Source organism: Cynocephalus volans, chromosome 3 (genome assembly GCF_027409185.1).
Source record: "Cynocephalus volans isolate mCynVol1 chromosome 3, mCynVol1.pri, whole genome shotgun sequence".
Taxonomy (NCBI): domain Eukaryota; kingdom Metazoa; phylum Chordata; class Mammalia; order Dermoptera; family Cynocephalidae; genus Cynocephalus; species Cynocephalus volans.
The window spans coordinates 119,180,915-119,201,028 of record NC_084462.1 but is presented as its reverse complement, the minus strand read 5'-3'; the positions used below and the strand labels follow the sequence as shown (position 1 = coordinate 119,201,028).

Below are 20,114 nucleotides of genomic sequence, written 5' to 3'. Positions count from 1 at the left end.
GGAAACGTTCTCAGACGATCAAGAGGCTCTCACCTGTCTCATCCCCTCAAGTATCGAGTGAAATCGGATCGGATGAGGGCTGAGCAAAAGTTGGGACTAAGAAGAGGCCGAGAAAAGGCAACTTTTCGGTAGACGGTTGGGCCCAAGTCAGACTGAGGATTGAACTGTGTAAAAGACAAGGCAGAGAGCCGAGCGGTGAGAGGAAGGCAGAAAGTCTAGAGAGGAGGTTGGAAGGACATTGGTGCTGGGGACCTACTGGATTTCAGGTTAACGTGTCCCTTAGCATGTAGATTTCTGCTTTGTAGGTGACTTGAGACACTGCACGTAGAGTGTTTATGTTTTCTTTTTTTTAAGCAAAAGAAAAAAAAAAAAGAAAGAAAAAGGATTTATTCACTTACTAAATAAAAATTTGACAGTTATGTTAATTCAAGCAAGTATAATTCCTGGGGCTCTAATGATGTCATCGAGGACGTGTCTCTTTCCCTCCATTGTCTTTAATGTTCTTTATGTTGGCTTCGTCTCAGCTCTCCCTGCCTGGTCTCATGATCTACAGCAGCTACAATCTTACCTTCTGTCACCCCAATAAGTAGTAAAATAAGAGCTTTTCCTTCCCAGAACTGATGCCTGCTGTTGTGACTGGCCTGGCTTGAGCCTCATGACCTCCGCAAAACTATCCACTGTCCTTGACTGATAGTGTCCCCAGGATCGAAAGCAAACCAGAGAGGACTTATTCCATAAAGAAGAACTAGGGCTATTTCTTTTTTCTTTTTTTTGGTCTTTTTCGTGACCGGCACTCCGCCAGTGAGTGCACGGGCCATTCCTATATAGGATCCGAACCTGGGGCGGAGGCGTCGCTGCGCTCCCAGCGCCGCACTCTCCCGAGTGCGCCACAGGCTCAGCCCGAACTAGGGCTATTTCGATGAAGGAAAAAGTGGTACTGGCTGGACAAAGACAGAAGATGTCTAGTAGACCATCTAAGTCTCTGTAAGGCCTGTCTGGAGATACACAGCTCCCTTTGCGCCTCTGGACTAGCCCCTTAAACCCCAGCGTGATCCAGCCAGGAGTCCTTAGGACACAGTTCCCTCTGCAGGTTAGAGTCTGGTTTAGCTATGCATCCTTTAGGTAAGTGGATCCTCTCTAAGTTATACACCTTCCCCGTTTGCCTTCGTAGCACTCCAGTGTGGGTTCTTGGGTCTGTGAGGAGCTGATCTGTTACAGCTGGTTTTCACAGGACGCAGTCTGGCGCGATTGTGAAGAGAAGTCCCACGGTAGGCCGTCTATAAACTGGATGCCAGTAGCGTGGCTCAGTCCAAGTCCAAAGGCCTCAAAACCAGGGAAGCCAACGGTGTCCTCGGTGTAAATCCTGGAACTCAAAAGCTGAAGTCTCGAGCTCTGATGTCCACGGACAGGAGAGCAGAGTGTATCCCAGCTCCAGCGGATAGAGCCAGAGCGTTCATCTTGAAGACTGCCACTTACGAGGGTGCCGATTATTATTACTTTCAGTAATAAGGATGCTGCTGTTTCCAGGTAAGCAGAACCCGCGGAGGGCGGTGGAGGGACTGGGACCCGCCCCCTCTCCCCACTCCTCCAGCTGGGACGAAGTGCGCAAGCGCGCAAGGAGGATGCGGAAGTGTGGGAGGAAGTGGCGTAGGCAATGCTTTAGGGAATCGACCGACGGAATAAACAGAGACGCTGTCCGTTAGGCTGCTGCGGGCCACCATGAACCGGCTCCCGGATGACTACGACCCCTACGCGGTTGAAGAACCTAGCGACGAGGAGCCGGCTTTGAGCAGGTGGGCCCCTGCCCCACCCTGGCCCCCGAGGCCTTGGGCTGAGGCCGGGCCTTGACTCCTCCCCTCGCTAAGCCTGCTGAGCCTGCTGAGCCTGCCGAGCTTGTGCGGACCCTCGGCCCAGCGATTCGGGCACCCGTCGAGTCCCGCTGTCGCTTGTGGGAGGCCAAGGGGGGTTCCTGGTGGGGTCGCACGGCTCCCGGGGAGGCGAGGCCGACACTGGCGCGGGGAAGAGGGATATTCGGGAATCGCAGGGGGCCAGGCTAACTCTTCAAAAGCATGACGTCGGATCCTGCCTCTACAGTTTACTAGCAGTGTGACCGAAGGCAAGTCACTAATCCTTGGTTTCTCTTCTGCAAAATGGAAACATAACTGCTATATTTTACGTTTTTGGTGAGGCTCACGGGATTTAATGCGAAGTGGTCATTTTGAAGACTGAATTTCCGTAAACAGAAATACGGGACTATTGAACAGGCTTTTTTTTGTGTGTGACTTGTTTGTTCTGGGCTACAGAGGTAAATCATAGGATCCTTGTTTTCCACAGGTTTACAGTATAATACGGAAAGTAAGATAAATGCTTGGAAAAGTATTGTAGAAAATGATGACCTGAGATAGGCACAGATAGGAAGGGAGGGATTTATCCTATCTGGGGGAAACTTGCAGTTATGTTGACAAGAGATTTCTAGGCAAATTTTGCTATGTCTTAAGTTGTCAGCAGATCCTGTTCATAAACTTTTAAACATTACTTCTGTCCGATGAAGCTTTCTGTGAAGGTGTACTCCCTTCATAAAGTTTTCTCATATTATCCTGGGCATGGGAGATCAGATGGCTGTGAAGGTTTCTGTTGTGGGGGATGAGGATGGATACAAGGATTCCTTGTGAAAAAAAGTTTCAGTTAACGGCTTCTTTCTGTGAAGGGAGGTATATGTAGGCCTCAATTAGAAATTCAGTTTGATAAGAAGATAGCAGTGTTCCCTGGACTTCAGTTATTCTGCCAGAACCTTCTGCATATACACCTGTTTTGTTGTTTATTTAATATATATATATAAATACATTTTTAATAAAGAAAAGCAAAATTTATTCCTTACAGTTTCTGAGGCTGTGAAATCCAAAGTCCATCTGGTGGTGGCAACAGTGACCCAGGGGTCTCACATTGCAAGATGGTGGAAGCAGAGAGAGCAAGAGAGAGTAATATTTTTAAGTTAACTTATTCTTTAAGGAAGCTTTATAATCCTATGACAGTTGCCACTGGCAAAGTAACTGTAAAAATAAGTACTATTAAAACAAAACATTGTTATTAGGCAGTACTGCCGCTGAAGGCTCTGAGTCCAATGCTTGTTACTTTAAAAAGGGAGATTGGTATTAGATGTTTGAGAGGTGTCAGTCAGGATTTGATTTTACAGTACTTATAAGCTTATGCATAATAGCTTGTTACTGTTTCATGGAAGCTGACAGAAGACATGAGACTCCTGTGTCAGAGATAAAAGACTGCACATAGCACAGTATGTTTGTGTTGATTGCTCTCGCTTCTCAACCCTATGGTTTATACTGAGGGACCTAAATGAATGCACGTTCAGTAGGTGGCATCATGGCTAAAGAACACATGAACTTGGATAGAAGAGGGAAAAAAAAAAAAAAACAACACTTGAGCTTGGAGAATCTACCTCTTTCATAGCAGGCTGTGAATAAATGTGTTCTTTGTCCTGGAAGGGGATATTATCTCATTCCTCAAGGTTGCTTCCTGTAAACACAACTGAGAAATGGCCTGGGTAGAGAGTGGCCAGAACCTTGCACTCTTGGCATATTCAGTAAAAATGTGCAGGGCCCATGATGTTTTGCCTCTCCCAGCAGTCTGAAAGACTAAGATTTGTCTAAGAAAACTTGCAAAAAGAATAATTCTCTTTTCTTATGATTCAGTTTTTTTAAATTAAACGTTTTATTGTGAAGTTATTAATTCACATGCAGTTGTGAGAAATAATACAGAAAGAATGTATGTACCCTTTACCGTTTCCCCCAGTGTTAACATATTACAAAAAACTGTAGTGCAATATCACAAGCAAGATATCGACATTAATACAGTCAAGATACAGAGCGTTCCATCACCATAAGGGTCCCTCTTGATGCTCTTTTGTAGTCACTTCCTTCCTGCCCCACGCCCTACTTAACCCCTGGGAACCACTCATTTATTCTCCATTTCTATAATTTTGCTATTTCAGGAATGTTATATAAATGGAATCATGCAGTATGCAACCTTTTGGGATTGGCCTTTTTCATTCAGCATAATTCTCTAGAGATCCAGGTTGTTGCATGTGTCAATAGTTCATTCCTTTTTTATTGCTGAGTAATATTCCACAGTTTAACTATTCACTTATTGAAGGATGTGTGGATTGTTTCCAGTTTTGCTTATTGTGGATAAAGCTGCCATAAACATTCACATATAAGTTTTTGTGTGAGCATAAGTTTTCATTTTTCTGGATTAAATGCGCAGGAGTGCAATGGTTGGGTTGTATGGTAGTTGTGTGTTTAGTTTTGTAAGAAACTGCCAGGCTGTTTTCCATAGTGGTTGTTCCGTTTTACATTCCCACCAGCAATGGATTCAGTGTTATTTAGTGGATTCAATGTTGTTTAGTGTTATTTATCTGCTACTAAAAATAATCTATGTCCCACACTTTGGAAACATTGGAGCATAAGATAGATCAGAGTTTCTCAACCTTGGCAGCACTGGCATTTTGGGTCAGATAATTCTTTGTTGTAGGAGGGGTGTCTTGTGCATTGTAAGATGTTTAGCAGCATGCCTGGCCTCTACCCACGAGATGCCAGTAGCCCCTCCCGATGTCCCCAGTTGTGACAATCAAAAATGTCTATAGCCATGCCAAGTGTTTACCAGGGGGCAAAATTGCCCTCAGTTCGAGACCAGTGGAGTAGATAGAGGGTAATAGTGGGAGGTAAGTTTGAAAAGGTAAGTTGGAGCCAGATTATGGAAGGCTGTTTTGAATGCTGTGCTCAGAGGATTGGCCATGGAAGGCTTCTTAGTTGGGTAGTGATGTGAAGAGAGTTCTATAGGAATAAGATTCTGTCAATAGGATTGAGGGTGGAATGAAACAGAAGAAAGTTTGGAGGCCTAGAGATTCTTAGGATTTGGTGGTACAGGCAAAGTTAAGAGGACCTGAGTGAAAATAGTGGTAATGGAGAAAGGAAGCATCCTGGTCAGGATGAAGAATGTCAGATGGGGAATTTTCTTGGGAGTAGAATCTGGCTAAGGCCTCAGTCATTAGCAAAATTGATTGGTGCGAATTGCATTATTTTGATTTACATTCCGTTGGAGCCTCAAAAACATTGTTCTATAAGAGAAAATAGGGAAGCAAAAGTCAGGAATAGTTTGTAACTCTTCATCAATCTATGTATAATTGAACATTATGTGCTACTGATAATGTTAGAAATGTCTTAAGTATTTATTTTGATAACATTTCACTCCTCCACATGTCTGATTTAATTCAGTCTTACTAATAGTGATGGGGAAAGCCAGGCACAGAAGGCAGGGTAAATTGGCAGAAATTGCTCAGGAGAATTTGGAGTATAATCTGGCTTTCTCTCTATATATATTTCTCTGTAGCACTGTGCCTTTTAAACTGTAATATTTAATTACTATCTGTTAACACATTTCGTGCGGATATATTAGGTGCATATTAATTATGTATACGAAGTCTTATTTAAGTATCCAGAATTTTAGAAAACTCTCAGTTCTGTGAAGTAAACTTTACATTGCTGATAGAATTATGAATTGGTACAATGCTTTTGGAAAAAAGTGTGATAATACAAGAAGTTGAAAGATGTTTGTATTTAATTCTAGACGTTTATTCTAGAGAAATCAACAGAAAACAATTACATATATAGAGATATTCATTGTAGTGTTTAATAGCAAAGTTTAGAAATAAACGTACAGCATCTACAAGAGGAAATATCATGTACACATTAAAAAATATATTTGGAAATGTGCAGAACTGGTTGTTCTTTTAAATGAGAATAGCTGTATGTAATATGATAAGTATATGAAGTTCAACCTTGTGAAACTTAAAATGGTTGGATAGTAAGATGATGGGAGTTTTAAGTTATTTTAATTTTTTTTTTTTAAAGATGACCGGTAAGGGGATCTTAAGCCTTGACTTGGTGTTGTCAGCACCACGCTCTCCCAAGTGAGCTAACTGGCCATCCCTGTATAGGGATCTGAACCCATGGCCTTGGTGTTATCAGCACCGCACTCTCCCAAGTGAGTTATGGGCCGGCCCTAAGTTATTTTAATTTTTAATATTCACATTTTTAAAATTTAAATCTATACTAGCTCTGAAGATGAAGTGGATGTGCTCTTACATGGAACTCCAGACCAAAAACGAAAACTCATCAGAGAATGTCTTACTGGAGAAAGTGAATCATCTAGTGAAGATGAATTTGAAAAAGAAATGGAAGCTGAATTAAATTCCACCATAAAAACAATGAAGGATAACTTATCCTCACTGGGAACAGGTAAACTTTTGGTTCAATTTTTATAAGCTTCATAAGGACAGGATCCTTACTTGTGCTCTTTTATGTCCCCAGCACAGTAGGTGCTTGATAAATATTTATTGAATGAAGGAATAAATGTTTGGCAATCTCAGCCAGAGTTTGCTTTGATGACTATGAAACAACGTCCTGTGATGTTGGAAAGAGACTATTTAATACTATATTAATACTATTTAATAGTAGATACTATTTACTTGCATAATTTCCTTTTGTAGTTTTACTCCAGGATTAAAAAAAAGACACATGCTTATTATAGAAGTATTTTTAGGGTGGCATGGTACTGGGATGGCAGACGTAATGATATGTCATTACAAATTCCTGTCTCATTTTGATACTTGGTCTTTTTTTTTGTTGAAATATATTATTTGTAGATATTTATGGGTTACAGTCATATTTCAATACATGTATACAATGTGTGATGATCAAATCAGGGTAGTTAGCATATTCATCATTGCAGAACTTAATCATTTCTTTATGAGGTGAACATTTGATCTCCTCTCGTCTAGCCTTTTGTAACAGGCAGTAAATTATTGTTAATTATAGATGCCTAGCTTGAGATACCTGGTCTTTATTTAAAATGTACCGGACCTGAAACTGGTTTGTGAAAGTAGGACTCCTCAGCATTGGTTTCCATGTTGATATGCTATGCCTTAACTGTGAAGAACTGAAAGCATATAATAATAAAAATACTACTACTACTACTACTACTACTACTACTACTACTACTACTACTACTACTACTACTACTACTAAAACTAAAGCAGATGTTAAGAGGAAGAATTAGGTCTCAGGCATGTGATAAAGTATAGGTTATGTCATGGTACTGGGCACAACTGGGTAGAGAAAGCATGTGTCCTTGACTCATTCCCCTGCCTTTCTGTAGAGTTCTTATCCTCTTTTCCTCTAAAGTCCCTTAAAACAAGATGTTTATTCCCTATTCTGCACAATATACTGCATGACTGAAAGATAGACATATGTATGCTGGCAACCTGAAAATATGGCTTTTCTATTAATTAGATTTGTGGGAGGGGAGAGAATAATTTTCTCATGATTTGGAACACTAATCAAGGAAGGTCAGTTCTCTGTAATTGCATGTGCATAGAAATTAAGTCATTGATGTAAAAATATTTCACCATCCAAATGAGATTGTGAATGAGTTGATACTGCTTTGAGGGGATGGGAGAATATATGGAGTGTTTTTTCTTGTGAATTATGTATGGTTTAGACTGTAAACGTTACTTCTGATTTGAATAGGGTCTTCCTCAGGAAATGGGAAAGTTGGAACAGCTCCAACAAAGTACTATGATGATATATATTTTGATTCTGATTCTGAGGATGAAGACAAAGCAGGTAAGTAACATATTTACCAAGTTTAGCAGTCATAGTTTATGAAAAAGATTTACCTAATAATTTGCTTTTTTGGTGGCTGCCTGGTACGGGGATCTGAGCCCATGACCTTGGTGTTATAAGGCTGTGCTCTAACCAATTGAGCTAACTGGCCAGCCTCATAACGATTATTTGAAATTAGGATTTCCCTTTGAGTTTTATTTTTAGGAAATTGCAGGCCGTTGATGTGAAAGCAAAAGCAGGATTGTTTAATAAGAAAAGCTGAGGATGAAGATATGGCACCAACTGTGGTGCTGCATGGGCATACCTGGGGAGAGGGAGAGTGTGTCCCAATGAGATACCTCTCCTCCTCAGGGCTTTTGGCCCCCTTCTCCTTTTAGATTCATAAGAGCAACAGCATTTGTTTTCCCATCTGCAAATAATTTCTATATTTTTACTCTCCTGCAGAATTTTTCCTAACTTGTTGGAAATAACTAATTATATCAGGAATTACACTGAAATACACAAATAACAGATTTATGTGGTAAAGAACAATTTTATATTTCTATGTATTATTACTTAAATATGACCTGCTAGAGTACATTTAAAAAGTCTAGTGTATGTGGATGACCAATTTTTTTTCATACCTTTTAAAAATTTTTTTTCTGATTTCTGTAGCATTTTGTGTGTGGGAACTTGTGGAGAGTTTATACATTAAAATGGTTTCTGGGATGGCTGGTTAGCTCAGCTGGTTAGAATGTGGTATTGATAACACTAGAGTTTGACCCTATACCAGCTAGCTGCCTCCCGCCACCCCCCTCCAAAAAAAAAAACCAAAACCAACCAAGGAAAAATAGTTTCTATTCTTGTTTTGTTTTCAGTGGCCTCTTTGAGACTCTGAATTCTCATTCTTTGAACCCAGTCCTTGAGATACCAAGATTTGGTGAAGAAACAGTTTTTCCCTTTTCTGTCATCTTTGTTTTAGTGCCTTGTTTTAACCTTTTTTTTTTTTTTTTTTTTTTTGGTGGCTGGCCAGTATGGGGATCCAGACCTGTGATCTTCATGTTATAAGGCTGCGCTCTAACCAACTGAGCTAACTGGCCAGGCTTTAGTGCCCCGTGAATTGGACAAGAACTTTATTTGCAAGAATGGCTTTTATAAGTTTTTTAGGAAAATATAAATAGAATAAATATGTAGCTTGGGAAATGGGATTCTTCATTCTATATTAAAGATTTCTGAACTTAAGACATGATACTTACTCATATCTTTAACATTTTCAAAATTAGCACAGAAGACCAAGAAAAAAAAGAACAAACGACACAGGATTCTGACAAATGATGAATTACTATATGATCCTGAAAAAGATAACAGAGATCAAGCCTGGGTTGATGCACAGAGAATGGGGTAAGAACTTAAATTTAACATTTAGAATCTTTAGGAAAAAATGATTTAAAGATGATTTTCACCACATTCACATTTTGAATGTATGTGTATATGTATATACACACACACAAAGAAGTTTGAGAAAAAAACTGCTGAATAGTTTATTTTGAAAATAACCAGCAAATTTCAGTCAGACAATTGATTTTTAAAAACTTGTTGAATCAAACTACTCTAGTCAGTTTCTCTACTCTAGAAACAAAACTGACTTTTTTCAAACAAACACAATTTTAAATTACTTTGAAATGAAGAGTTTATGTGGATGAAGAGTGGATGTTATGTTTAAGCACCTGAATTATTCTTTTAACTATTTACAAATTTGATTTTTAAAAATTGAGGTGAAATTCACATAACATAAAATTAATCTTTTTTTTTTTTTTTTGGTGGCTGGCCAGTATGGGGATCCGAACCCTTGACCTTGGTGTTATAACACTGTGCTGTAACCAGTTGAACTAACTGGCCAGCCCTAAAGTTAACCATTTTAAAGTGAACAATTCAGTGGTATTTCATACCATCACAGTGTAGGGAAGCCACCACCTCTATCTAGTTTCAAATCGTTTTCATCATTCCAAGAGGAAACCCTTGTACCATCAAGTAGTTTCCCTTCCCCCACCCGGCCCCCCCAACCTGGTAATCACTGGATCTGTGTTCTGTCTCTATAGACTTAACCTATTCTGGATATTTCATGTAAACAGGATATACAACATGTGACCTTTTATATCTGGCTTCTTTCACTGAGCATAATGTTTTTGAGGTTCATCTATGTTGTAGCATGTATTAGTACTTCTTTCATTTTTATGACTGAATGATGTGTAATTGTATGTGTATAACACAATTTGTTTATCCACTCATCCATTGAGGGACATTTGGGTTGTTTCCACTTTTGACTAGTGTTGTGAATAGTGTTGCTGTGAACGTCTGTTTCAGTCCCTGCTTTCATTTATTTTGGGTCTATACCTAGGAGTGGAATTGCTGGATCATATGCTCATTCTATATTTAACTTTTTTTTTTTTTTTTTTTTTTTTAAAAGATGACCGGTAAGGGGATCTTAACCCTCGACTTGGTGTTGTCAGCACCACGCTCAGCCAGTGAGCGAACCGGCCATCCGTATATGGGATCCGAACCCGGGGCCTTGGTGTTATCAGCACCGCACTCTCCCGAGTGAGCCACGGGCCGGCCCTATATTTAACTTTTTAAGGAACCACTGAACTATTTTCCACAGTGGTTGTGAACCAGCAATATATGACAGTTTCTGATTTTGGTATAAGGTTGATTTGTCATAAAACTGAAAGCTAGGCAACTTATCACCATTACCCAGTGCTTTCCCAACTTGGCTGTGCTTCACAACCACCTGGGGAGATTGAAATGCAGACCCTTGAGCCCTACACTAGGAGGTTTTGATTCAGCTGAGGCGGGATCCAGGAATCTGTATTTTCCAATTCTGGAGAGATTGATGTTGGTGTGGGGGTCTTTGCACACCACCTTATAGCTTCTACTCTCCCACTTTGTCTTTTTCCCTCTCCCTGTTTCACCCATGCACTGTCTTCAACTGCTCCTTGTGTTTATTTAATAAATATTTTTTGATTACCCACAGTGTGAAAGTAACATTTTAGGTGCTATGAGTGATATTGAGATGGTCAAGGAGCTTACAGTCTACCTCCTGATTCTGGTAAAAAAATTTGTCAGTGAAGTAAGATAGAGTGTATTTTTGTTATTATATAATCTTGAGAAGAAATAACGTTTTTTTTTGTTTACATTTTTATTTTTTATTTATTTATTTTATTTTATTTTATTTTTTTCTTAATTTTATTTTGTCAATATACAATGTGGTTGATTATTGTGGCCCATTACCGAAACCTCCCTCCCTCCATAATGTTTTTTTTGACTTGTAATTTACATTCCTGCATCAAACAGCCTTTTAAGACCACAGAAACCAGTTCCAAATAATGAATTCACTACATTTTAGGTACCACAGTTTTTGTTATTTGGGTCTTCTCTCTCTTTTTTTAGTCTAGCTAATGGTTTGTCTTGTTTATCTTCTCAAAAAGTCAACTTTTTTTGGGGGGGGTGTGTGTGATCTTTTGTATTTTTTTTTTGTCTCTATTTCATATAGTTCTGCTCTCATCTTGATTGTTTCTTTCCATCTACTAATTTTGGGATTGGATTGTTCTTGTATTTCTAGTTCTTTGAGGTGTAACATTAGGTTGTTTATTTGAAGTATTTCTATTGTTTTGAGGTAAGCATTTATTGCAATAAAACTTCCCTGTTAGTACTGCTATTGCAGTATCCCATAGGTTTTGGTGTGTTTTGTCTGTATTTTCATTAGTTTCAAGAAATTTTTTGATGTCCTGTTTAATTTCTTATTTGACCCATTGGTCTTTCAGGAGCATTTTGTTTAATTTCCATGTATTTGTATGGTTTCCAAAGTCTCACATGTTATTGATTTCTAGTTTTAATCTGTTGTGGTCTGAAAAGATACTTGCAATTATTTCAATTTTTAAAAATTTGTTGAGACTTGATTTGTGACTTAACATGTAGTTTATCCTGGAGAATGTTCCATGTGCTGATGAGAAGAAAGTATATTCTGTAGTTGGATGAAATTTTCTGTAGATGTCTGCCAAATCCAACTGGTCTAAAGTGTGTTTCTCTGTTGATTTGCTGCCTACATGATCTGTTCAGTGTTGAGAGAGGGTTGTGATGTCCCCAACTATTGTATTAGGTCTATCGCTCTCTTTAGGTCTAATAGTGTTTGTTTTATATATCTGGGTGATCCAATGTTGGGTGTATATATATTTATGAATGTTATATCTTCTTGCTAGATAGATCCCTTTATCATAATTTAATGACCATCTTTGTCTCTTTTTATAGTTTTTGGCTTATAATCTATTTTATCCGATATAAGAATAGCTGATCTGTCTCGTTTTTAGTTTCCATTTGTGTGGTACATCTTTTCCAACCCATCACTGTTAGTCTGTGTGAGTTTTTACAGGTGAGGTGAGTTTCTTGTAGGCAGCATATAGTTGGGCCTAGTTTTTTAATCTATTCAGAGTTTGTCTTTTGAGTGGGGAATTCAATCTATTTACATTTAGAGTTGTTATTGAAAGGTACTGTTTTCTGGCATTATATTGATTCTCATATGGTTCTTTTAAATATCTTTTGTTCCTTTCTTTTCCTTTTATAGTTTGTCTTCAGTGTTTGTTGGTTTTTTGAGGTGGTGAGATATAGTTTCTTTTTCTTCCTTGGTTACTTATCTGCTCTACCAGTGTGTATTAGTCCCTTCCTGTTGCTTATAACAAAGTACGTGAAACTGGGTTATTTATAAAGAAGACGAAATTTATTGCTTACAGTTTCTGAGGCTGGGAAGTCTGAAATCCAGGGAACACATTTGGTGAGAGCCTTGCTGGTGGAGACAGTGATGGCAGAGTATCACATTGAGAAAATCTCCTCATTTACCCTCCTTTTAAAGGCCCCCAAACCATGGCCATGACCACCATTTTCAGTCCATTTACTAAGACATGGTCCTGCAATCTAATCACCTCTTCAAGGACCTACCTTTCAATTACCATAATAGGATTTCCCACCCTCAACAGTTACAGTGGGGATTAAGCCCTCAGTGAGGATGGGGGTGCATCTAATCTACAGTACAGTGGGTTTTGTTCTTTTTTGTGCATTCATGGTGGTGATTATCATTTTTTTTTTTAACTCCAGATGTAGGACTCCTTTGAGGATCTCTTGTAGGGCTGGTTGTGTGGTGGTGAACTCCTGCAGTTTTTGTTTGTCTGGGAAATGTACTATTTCTCCTTTGTTTCTGAAGGATAGCCTTGCTGGTGTAGTTTTTTGCTGGCAGTTTTTTTCTTCTAGTACTTCGAATATATCATCCTATTCTCTTCTGGCCTGTAAAATTTTTGTTGAGAAATCTGCTGTTAGTCTGATGGTGGCTTCATTATAGGTGACTGATGCTTTTGTCTTGCTGTTTTTAGACTTCTCTCTTTATCTCTGACTTTTGCTAGTTCAACTACAGTGTGTCTCAGAGAGGACCTTTTTGGATTGGATCTGTTTGGGGATCTTAGAGCCTCTTAGATTTGAAATTCTGTCTCTATTCCAATACCTGGGAAGTTTTCTGCTATTATTTCATTGAACAGGTTTTCAGTGCCTTTTCCTTTGTTCTCCCCTTCTGTAATACCCATGATTTGGATGTTTGTGTGCTTAAGGTTGTCTGATAGCTCTTATAGATTTTCTTCATTTTTAAAAATTCTTTTTTTTTGGTTCACCTGGGTTGTTTCAAAAAGATTGTCTTTGGGATCAGAAATTCTTTCTTCTGCATGCTGCTTAAGCTCTTCGTTGTATTTTTTATTTTATTGAATGAATCCTTCAGTTCCAGGAGTTCTCCTACATTCTTTCTTTCTTTCTTTCTTTCTATCTATCTATCTATCTATCTATCTATCTATCTATCTATCTATCTATCTATCTATTATTTATTGATTGATTTGTTGATTGATTGGCTGGGTGGTGCAGGGAACTAAACCCCTGGTGTTACAAGGCCATGCTCTAACTGAGTCTGCTGGCCAGCCCTGCTACAATCTATTTTAAGGTATCAGTTTGTAAATTTCCTTCTTCATATCCTGGATAGTCTTTCTCAGTTCTTTGTGTCAAATATCTGAGTCTTCTTGTATCTCATTGAGTTTCCTTGGGATTGTTGATCGAAATTCCTTTTGAGTCATTTGAAAGGTTTCCTGCTGTTGGGGGTCTGGTGTTTGAGAATTGTTGTATTCCTTTGGTGGTGTCATATTTTCTTGTTTTTTTATATTTCTAATATCCCTACGTTGATTTCTGGTCGTCTGGTGGAGGAGTTGCTTCTTCTGTTATCCTGCCATGGCTTTTGAGGAGAGAGACTCCCTTCTGTATTTTATATTGACTGTTGGGTAGGGTGTTTTAGTTTTGGTTCCAGGTAGACATAGTAGTGTACTCTCTGTGTGGTTAGTTCAACCTTATTCAACATTGGAGTTGTGTCTTAGTGCCTCCGTTCCCTGGGTGCTGGGACACCTAGTGGTTGGTTGTCAAAGTGAGTGACACTGTGTTGGGTTGTTGAGAATGTAGGCAAGATCTAGCATTCTTGAGAGAAGAGCCTGGGTGCCCTGTTGCTCCTTGGCTGAGGTGGGTGACCCTGGGCAGACTTGCTGGCACCCTGGCTAGTATTCCATGACCCTGATAGGTGCATTGGGGTGTACCGAAGCTCCTCAGCTTGAATGGGTGACCCTGGGTGGGGTTTCTCTTTCTGCTTTCCTGCAGGCAGAAGCTTCTCCTGGGTCCTTGCTTCTCCCTCTTTCCTCCTGCCTGGTAAAACACAGGAACACCTGGGTCTGGGTGAGGTGGAACTGTTGACACCTGGGATAGGTGTTGGTGGGGAATGGGATGGACTGCTGTGTGGGGAGAAGGAAGATCATGGTGGCAGTGCTCTGGGGCCAGGTGGTCATGATGGAGACAGCTGCAAGGTTGTGCTTTCCTCTGCAGTTCCACATCTGGACTTCGAAGGGCAGAGCTGCTGAGTCACTTCTCAAGAAGTGGGTGAGGCCGCTAGGCGGGGCTGCAGTGAAGTGGTCTGTTCAGCTTCCTCTGGGCAGTGTGCAGGGCCAATAGGCATCCTGCAGTGAAGGGGCTGGTGCAGCCACTTCTGGGACTGTTGGCTAGGCTGGTGGGTGGAACTCTTCAGGTTGGAGCCACCTGGCCACTTCTCTGGGAGCATTTTATTCCACTGGGCTGAGGGCATATTTGTTAGGGTAGAGACCCATGACCTGTTTTTCATATTTGGGGGCTCAGGTGCACACAAATCAGTCAGCTGGTGGGGTTGCAGGTAGGGGGAGGATTTGGAGGTGGTCTGCTGGAGGAGGGTCTGCCTGTCTGATTTCTGGCCGGGGATGTGGTGGGTGTGTCAATTCAGCAGGACTAGAGTTGACTTGCCAGACTGTAGAACAGAGTCACAGTGGCTGTGATCCCAGGCTTCAGGCTGCCAAGGTCAGGGCATTATTGCCTCTCCTGTGAATGTGTTGGATGGAGGGCAGAGCCTTAAGGCTGAGAAAGCACCATGGCTACTGGCCCCAGGGTAGGGCGTGCTACTGCAACAGCTGTAGTTTCAAGATGGCACCTTCTCACATAGGCTTGGGTCCTGAAGGTGGGGGGTGGGGAGTGCACAGTTTGTGCTAGTGTTCTAGAGTGTTGCAGTGTGTATTTTCTAGGATGTTCCCCATACTTGGCCCTGGGCTTGTTGTGCTAAAGGATCTGTAGGCCTCTCTGGTGAGGATGGGGGTGGATGTGGGTACATTGCCTGCCTTTTCACCACAAGGGAAAATTCTTCCTGTGCCAGTCCCAGTGTCGGCTGAGGCTGTGTGCCTGTCTCTCCTCTCTGTGCTACCATCTTGGGTGTTCATGTTCCACAGCGATCTCACCTGTCTCCTGCTTCACTCTCCCGCTGATGCTCCTGTCAGTATTCAGCTGTCGCTTCATTGTTCTGGTCCTTTTCTATGGGAAGAATGTACCCTGGGCACCTCTAGTCTGCCATCTTGCCCCACCTTCCCTTGTTCTTGTTTTTATTGAGCACTTCCTTACTTTCTGGCACTACAAGATGCTTCAGGTTCATCCTGTATGCCACATTCCTAGAACCAGCCATTTCTCTGAGAAGTACTTTTTTTGGAGAGTGACATTAGAAACCAAGATCTGGCTTTCGTGTGTGTCTCTACTTCCTACATCCTGTTCTTTTTTTGTTCTAGTTATCATTATTTTGGACTGCAGAGGCCACGTCAACAACAGCCTGTTCCAAACAGTGATGCTGTCTTGAATTGTCCTGCCTGCATGACCACCCTGTGTCTTGATTGCCAAAGGTAATGGATGAAGGGTAAACACACATGCACAGAGAACCTATCACTAATCTTTACACAAATAAGTTTGGTTATACATAGTTCTATCAAAAGCAGCTTTTCTAATAAAGCACTTGTCAGTGCTAATAATGATTCAGTGAAACTGTGTATACATGCATATTTTGTGAAATGACATGTTCTCTTAAAGGAAAAATCATTTTTCAGTACTTCCTAACACTAGATGTGTGGATTTTTTTTTTCTACTACACCAAGCAGTTCTCCAATTCTCTGCAGACACCAGTTGGTTGTCCTACAATTTATTTTAATTCTGATTACCTGGAGTTAGTGCAGACCCCACAGGTTAAGCTCAGTTTGGGCCATTTGCAAGTAGTATGTTCCCACATTACCTACACTTCAATCCAAATTGGCTGCAAATTGAATGTTCCCGTGTTATAAAGGATACAAATGAACAGCCAGGTGAAGAGGTACTTAGGTCAAGGTTTTGAAGGGTTTAGAGTGGAGGAAATTCTGTCCCTGTGGAGTTTTGGGGTGTGACATGTGGATCTGTTCACCAACCTGGAAGCTCTCTGAAATCCTTCCTTTAGGGTTTCTATGGAGATTCCATTATGTAGGCATGATTGGTTAAATCACTAGCCACTGGTGATTAACTCAATCTCCAGCTCCTCTCCTCTCCTCTGAGGCTGGGGATGTGGTGGGGTGGGATTTGAAAGTTCTAACCCTCTAATAAATGCCTTGGTCTTTTTGGTGACTAGTCCTCATCCTGAAGATGTCTAGGGACTGCAACCACCAGTCATTTCGTTAGCATACAAAAAGACACTCTTGGAGATTCCTGGGGTCTTAGATGCTCTTGTGTTAGGAACCTGGGCCTAAGACCAAAAGTTATCTTTATAACAAAAGGTGCTCCTGTCACTCAGGAAATCACAATTGTTTTAGGAGCTTGTGTCAGGAACTGGGAACAGATACCCAATATATATTTCTTATTATGTCGCATCTCTCAAATATATACTGTTTTTTTTAATTGTGGTAAAATGTACATAACATAAACTTTGTTATTTTAACTATTTTTTAAGTGTAAAATTCAGTGGCATTAAGTACATTAACAGTGTTGTGCAACCATACCACTATTCATTTCGAGAACATTTTCATCATTCCAAATAGAAACTCTGTACCCAGCCTTTGTACTTATATTGCTTCTCTTCCAATTAAACCATAAAACAAGGTTCCTGTACTCAAAAGAAGTTGCTTCATGATCTAACAGTGGAAGTTGGCCTTGGTGAAAATTGTGTTCCATATTAATGCAGGGTTCTAGTACAATGGAGTAAACATGAAATTTTTTAATTAGAAATTTTAAAGTTTGGGGAAATTAAGACTTCTAAGAGTATTCTTTAAGAAATAGTTCAGAAAAATGATTTGTTCTGATGCACAAGAAATATAGAGAAGGGGAAAAACATATGAACATATGATCAGCGATTCTTATAGATGTGAGACATGCAATCATGTAAACACATACTCACATGCACAGGAGACTAAAACTATTTATGACTGAATATATTTTTGAAAGGTTGGATTATGGTTTTACTTGGAGAAGTGCCAGTTTGCACATTCTTAATTCCTGGTGGTGGTGAAGGTGGAAATTAACATTTGGAACAAAACAGTTCAAGTTCACCATTTTTAGCCAGATAGGTATTTCTGTTGTGTGAGGTTTAAGGGTAGAAAAAGAACAACTTACTAAGTGGGAAAAGAAGTAGGAAAACATTATATAATAAGGAGAACAAAGGAAGCATGATCTATTCATTAGACTGGTGGAGTATAGCCAAGAATGGACATTATAAAGTCAGAAACCTTTAAGCTTTTTTGTTTGTTTGTTTGTTTTTGGCAGCTGGCTGGTACAGGGATCCAAACCCTTGACTTTGATGTTACAAGGCTGTGCTCTAACCAATGGAGCTAACTGGCCAGTCCCCTTTAAGTTTTTAAACTTGTAGCTTTTACTGAAATGGTGACTGGAATGGCACCACCTGTGATGAGAGGAGGGCAGAGTGTCAGGCTGCAATATGAAAACACATAGTCAAAGATTATTTAAACATTTCTTGTCCAGTCTCCAACAACTTGTCTTTTGAATTTGAAGAGCAAATCTTTTTTCTGAGATAAAAGTTACATAAAAGCAGTAGAAAAGAAGATACATTCCTTCTTTATATTATTATCTATTAAAAAATTTCTTCCTATTCTAAAAACAACTCTTTAAAATTTTTAAAAATTGTTTTTTTCCCATGTCTTTACTTTGGTTGGTATTTCAGTAAGTTTTTGGTGTTTTAAAATTTTATCTAAATGGATAACTGTTAAAAAAGAGCATAAATCCAAATTTTTTATTTCATTTTCCTGTTAGGCATGAATCATACAAAACTCAATATAGAGCAATGTTTGTGATGAATTGTTCTGTCAACAAAGAGGAGGTTCTAAGATACAAAACCTCAGAGAACAGGAAGAAAAGGCGGGGCCATAAGAAGATGAAGTCTAACCATGAAGATGCTGCAGAGCAGGCAGAGACAGAAGTGGAAGAAATCTATCATCCAGTCATGTGCACTGAATGTTCCACTGAAGTGGCAGTCTTTGACAAGGATGAAGTCTTTCATTTTTTCAATGTTTTAGCAAGCCATTCCTAAACAGCGCAGCTGGCATTTAATTGCCCAATACTGTATATAAGATCAATATGGACAGTTATTTTCCTCCTACCTATTCATATCATTAAGTGACTTGGGTTATTATTTGAGGAAGCAGTATTTTATCTTATGAAAGAGAGTGATTATCAGCCTTTATCTCTTCCCCCATCTTTGTTTTTCCTTTAATTTTCCTCAATATTGATGGGACTGATCATTCTCTTTTTGATGGACGTTTAGAAACTGTGGGGATTTTTATTTATTAAAGCTATTTAGAATTAAAATGTTCTGGAGTTATAAGTAATCTTTGTTTCTGAGTGTTATTTTTATTTTTTATTTTGGATGTACCCTTGGTGTGATTCAACTAGAAACTTTCTGACTTCTGTCTGTATTGTTTTTGCTAAGAAGCATCTTTATTTTCCCCCACTCCCCACTCCACAGGAGGGAGTGGCGGTTTTTAGTAACTGTTAAAATTGCATGGAGTTGCTATTGTTGGATGTCTTGAGTAATGTAGGTCTTTCTCTAAAAAGATTTGCACTTAACAGTATTCTAAACTTAATGAATGGACATTTTCTTTCTTTCCTCCCTTCGTCCCTTCGTCCCTTCGTCCCTTCCTCCCTTCTTCCCTTCTTTCCTTCTTCCCTTCCTCTCTTCCTCTCTCCTTCCTTCCTTCCTTCCTTCCCTCCTTCTTTCCTTCCTTCCTCCTCTCTTTCCTTCCTTCCCTCTTTCCTTCTTTCTTTCCTTAATTTACTTTTACTGACAAAGCAAAAGCAAATGAATGCACATTTAAAGTAGAAATTTCTAGCCAGCTGTCCCCCCCACAAAAAGAAAAAAAAATTCATAATGAGGGAGAGAAAAAGGATTGCACTTTAAAATATTCTAAACTTAATGAATGCACATTTAAAAAATTAATTTATATTTACTGACAAAAGTGAAGGCAAATGAATGTACATTTTAAGATAGAAATTTATGATGAGGGAGAGTAACCTCTCCCCCTCTGACGTGACTTAAAAATCTTGTTGCCACTTTTTGTGCCTAGCATTTATTCCTTCTGTTGCCAGCAACCAAGGTATGTTTTTTGGTATTAATAATATAAAAAATATAAAAATCAGTTAGCTCACTTGGGAGAGCATGGTACTGCTAACACCAAGGTTAAGGATTCAGATCTCTATACGGCCAGCTCTCCCCTGCCCCCCGCTCCCATCATCACTGGTAGCTTGGGGGATCGCATTGTAGACATCTGTGCATTTTCACTTTTTAAAAGAGTGATATGATTTAGACTAGTTCTAAAAACAACATTAGAAAACTTAGGGTCTTTTTGTTATTCATAGAGAAGATACGATAAAATGCAAAGTAGTCAGGAAATGTGTTTTAACTTAGGATCTGCCATACTAATTTTGGGCAAGTCTGTTCCTTTGAGGCCCACTTTTCTCATCTATAAAATGAAAATGCTGGTCTAGAGCAGTGATTGCCCA

At 39.6% G+C, this 20,114-nt stretch overlaps 1 protein-coding gene across 2 annotated transcripts; it reads left to right on the top strand.

Moving 5' to 3' along the window:
* The first annotated feature begins 1,640 nt into the window (after positions 1 to 1,640).
* On the top strand, positions 1,641 to 18,943 carry EAPP (E2F associated phosphoprotein). Of its 2 annotated transcripts, XM_063091468.1 has the most exons (6): positions 1,641 to 1,793; positions 6,130 to 6,311; positions 7,602 to 7,697; positions 8,960 to 9,077; positions 15,878 to 15,988; positions 18,369 to 18,943. In XM_063091468.1, the coding sequence occupies exons 1-6, from the start codon at positions 1,720 to 1,722 to the stop codon at positions 18,643 to 18,645; spliced, it is 858 nt and encodes a 285-aa protein (XP_062947538.1). In that variant the 5' UTR covers positions 1,641 to 1,719; the 3' UTR covers positions 18,646 to 18,943. The 2 variants fall into 2 exon arrangements, with proteins under 2 accessions (XP_062947538.1, XP_062947539.1); XM_063091469.1 differs by lacking the exon at positions 8,960 to 9,077 and having other exon boundaries at positions 18,369 to 18,457.
* Positions 18,944 to 20,114: the final 1,171 nt, after the last annotated feature.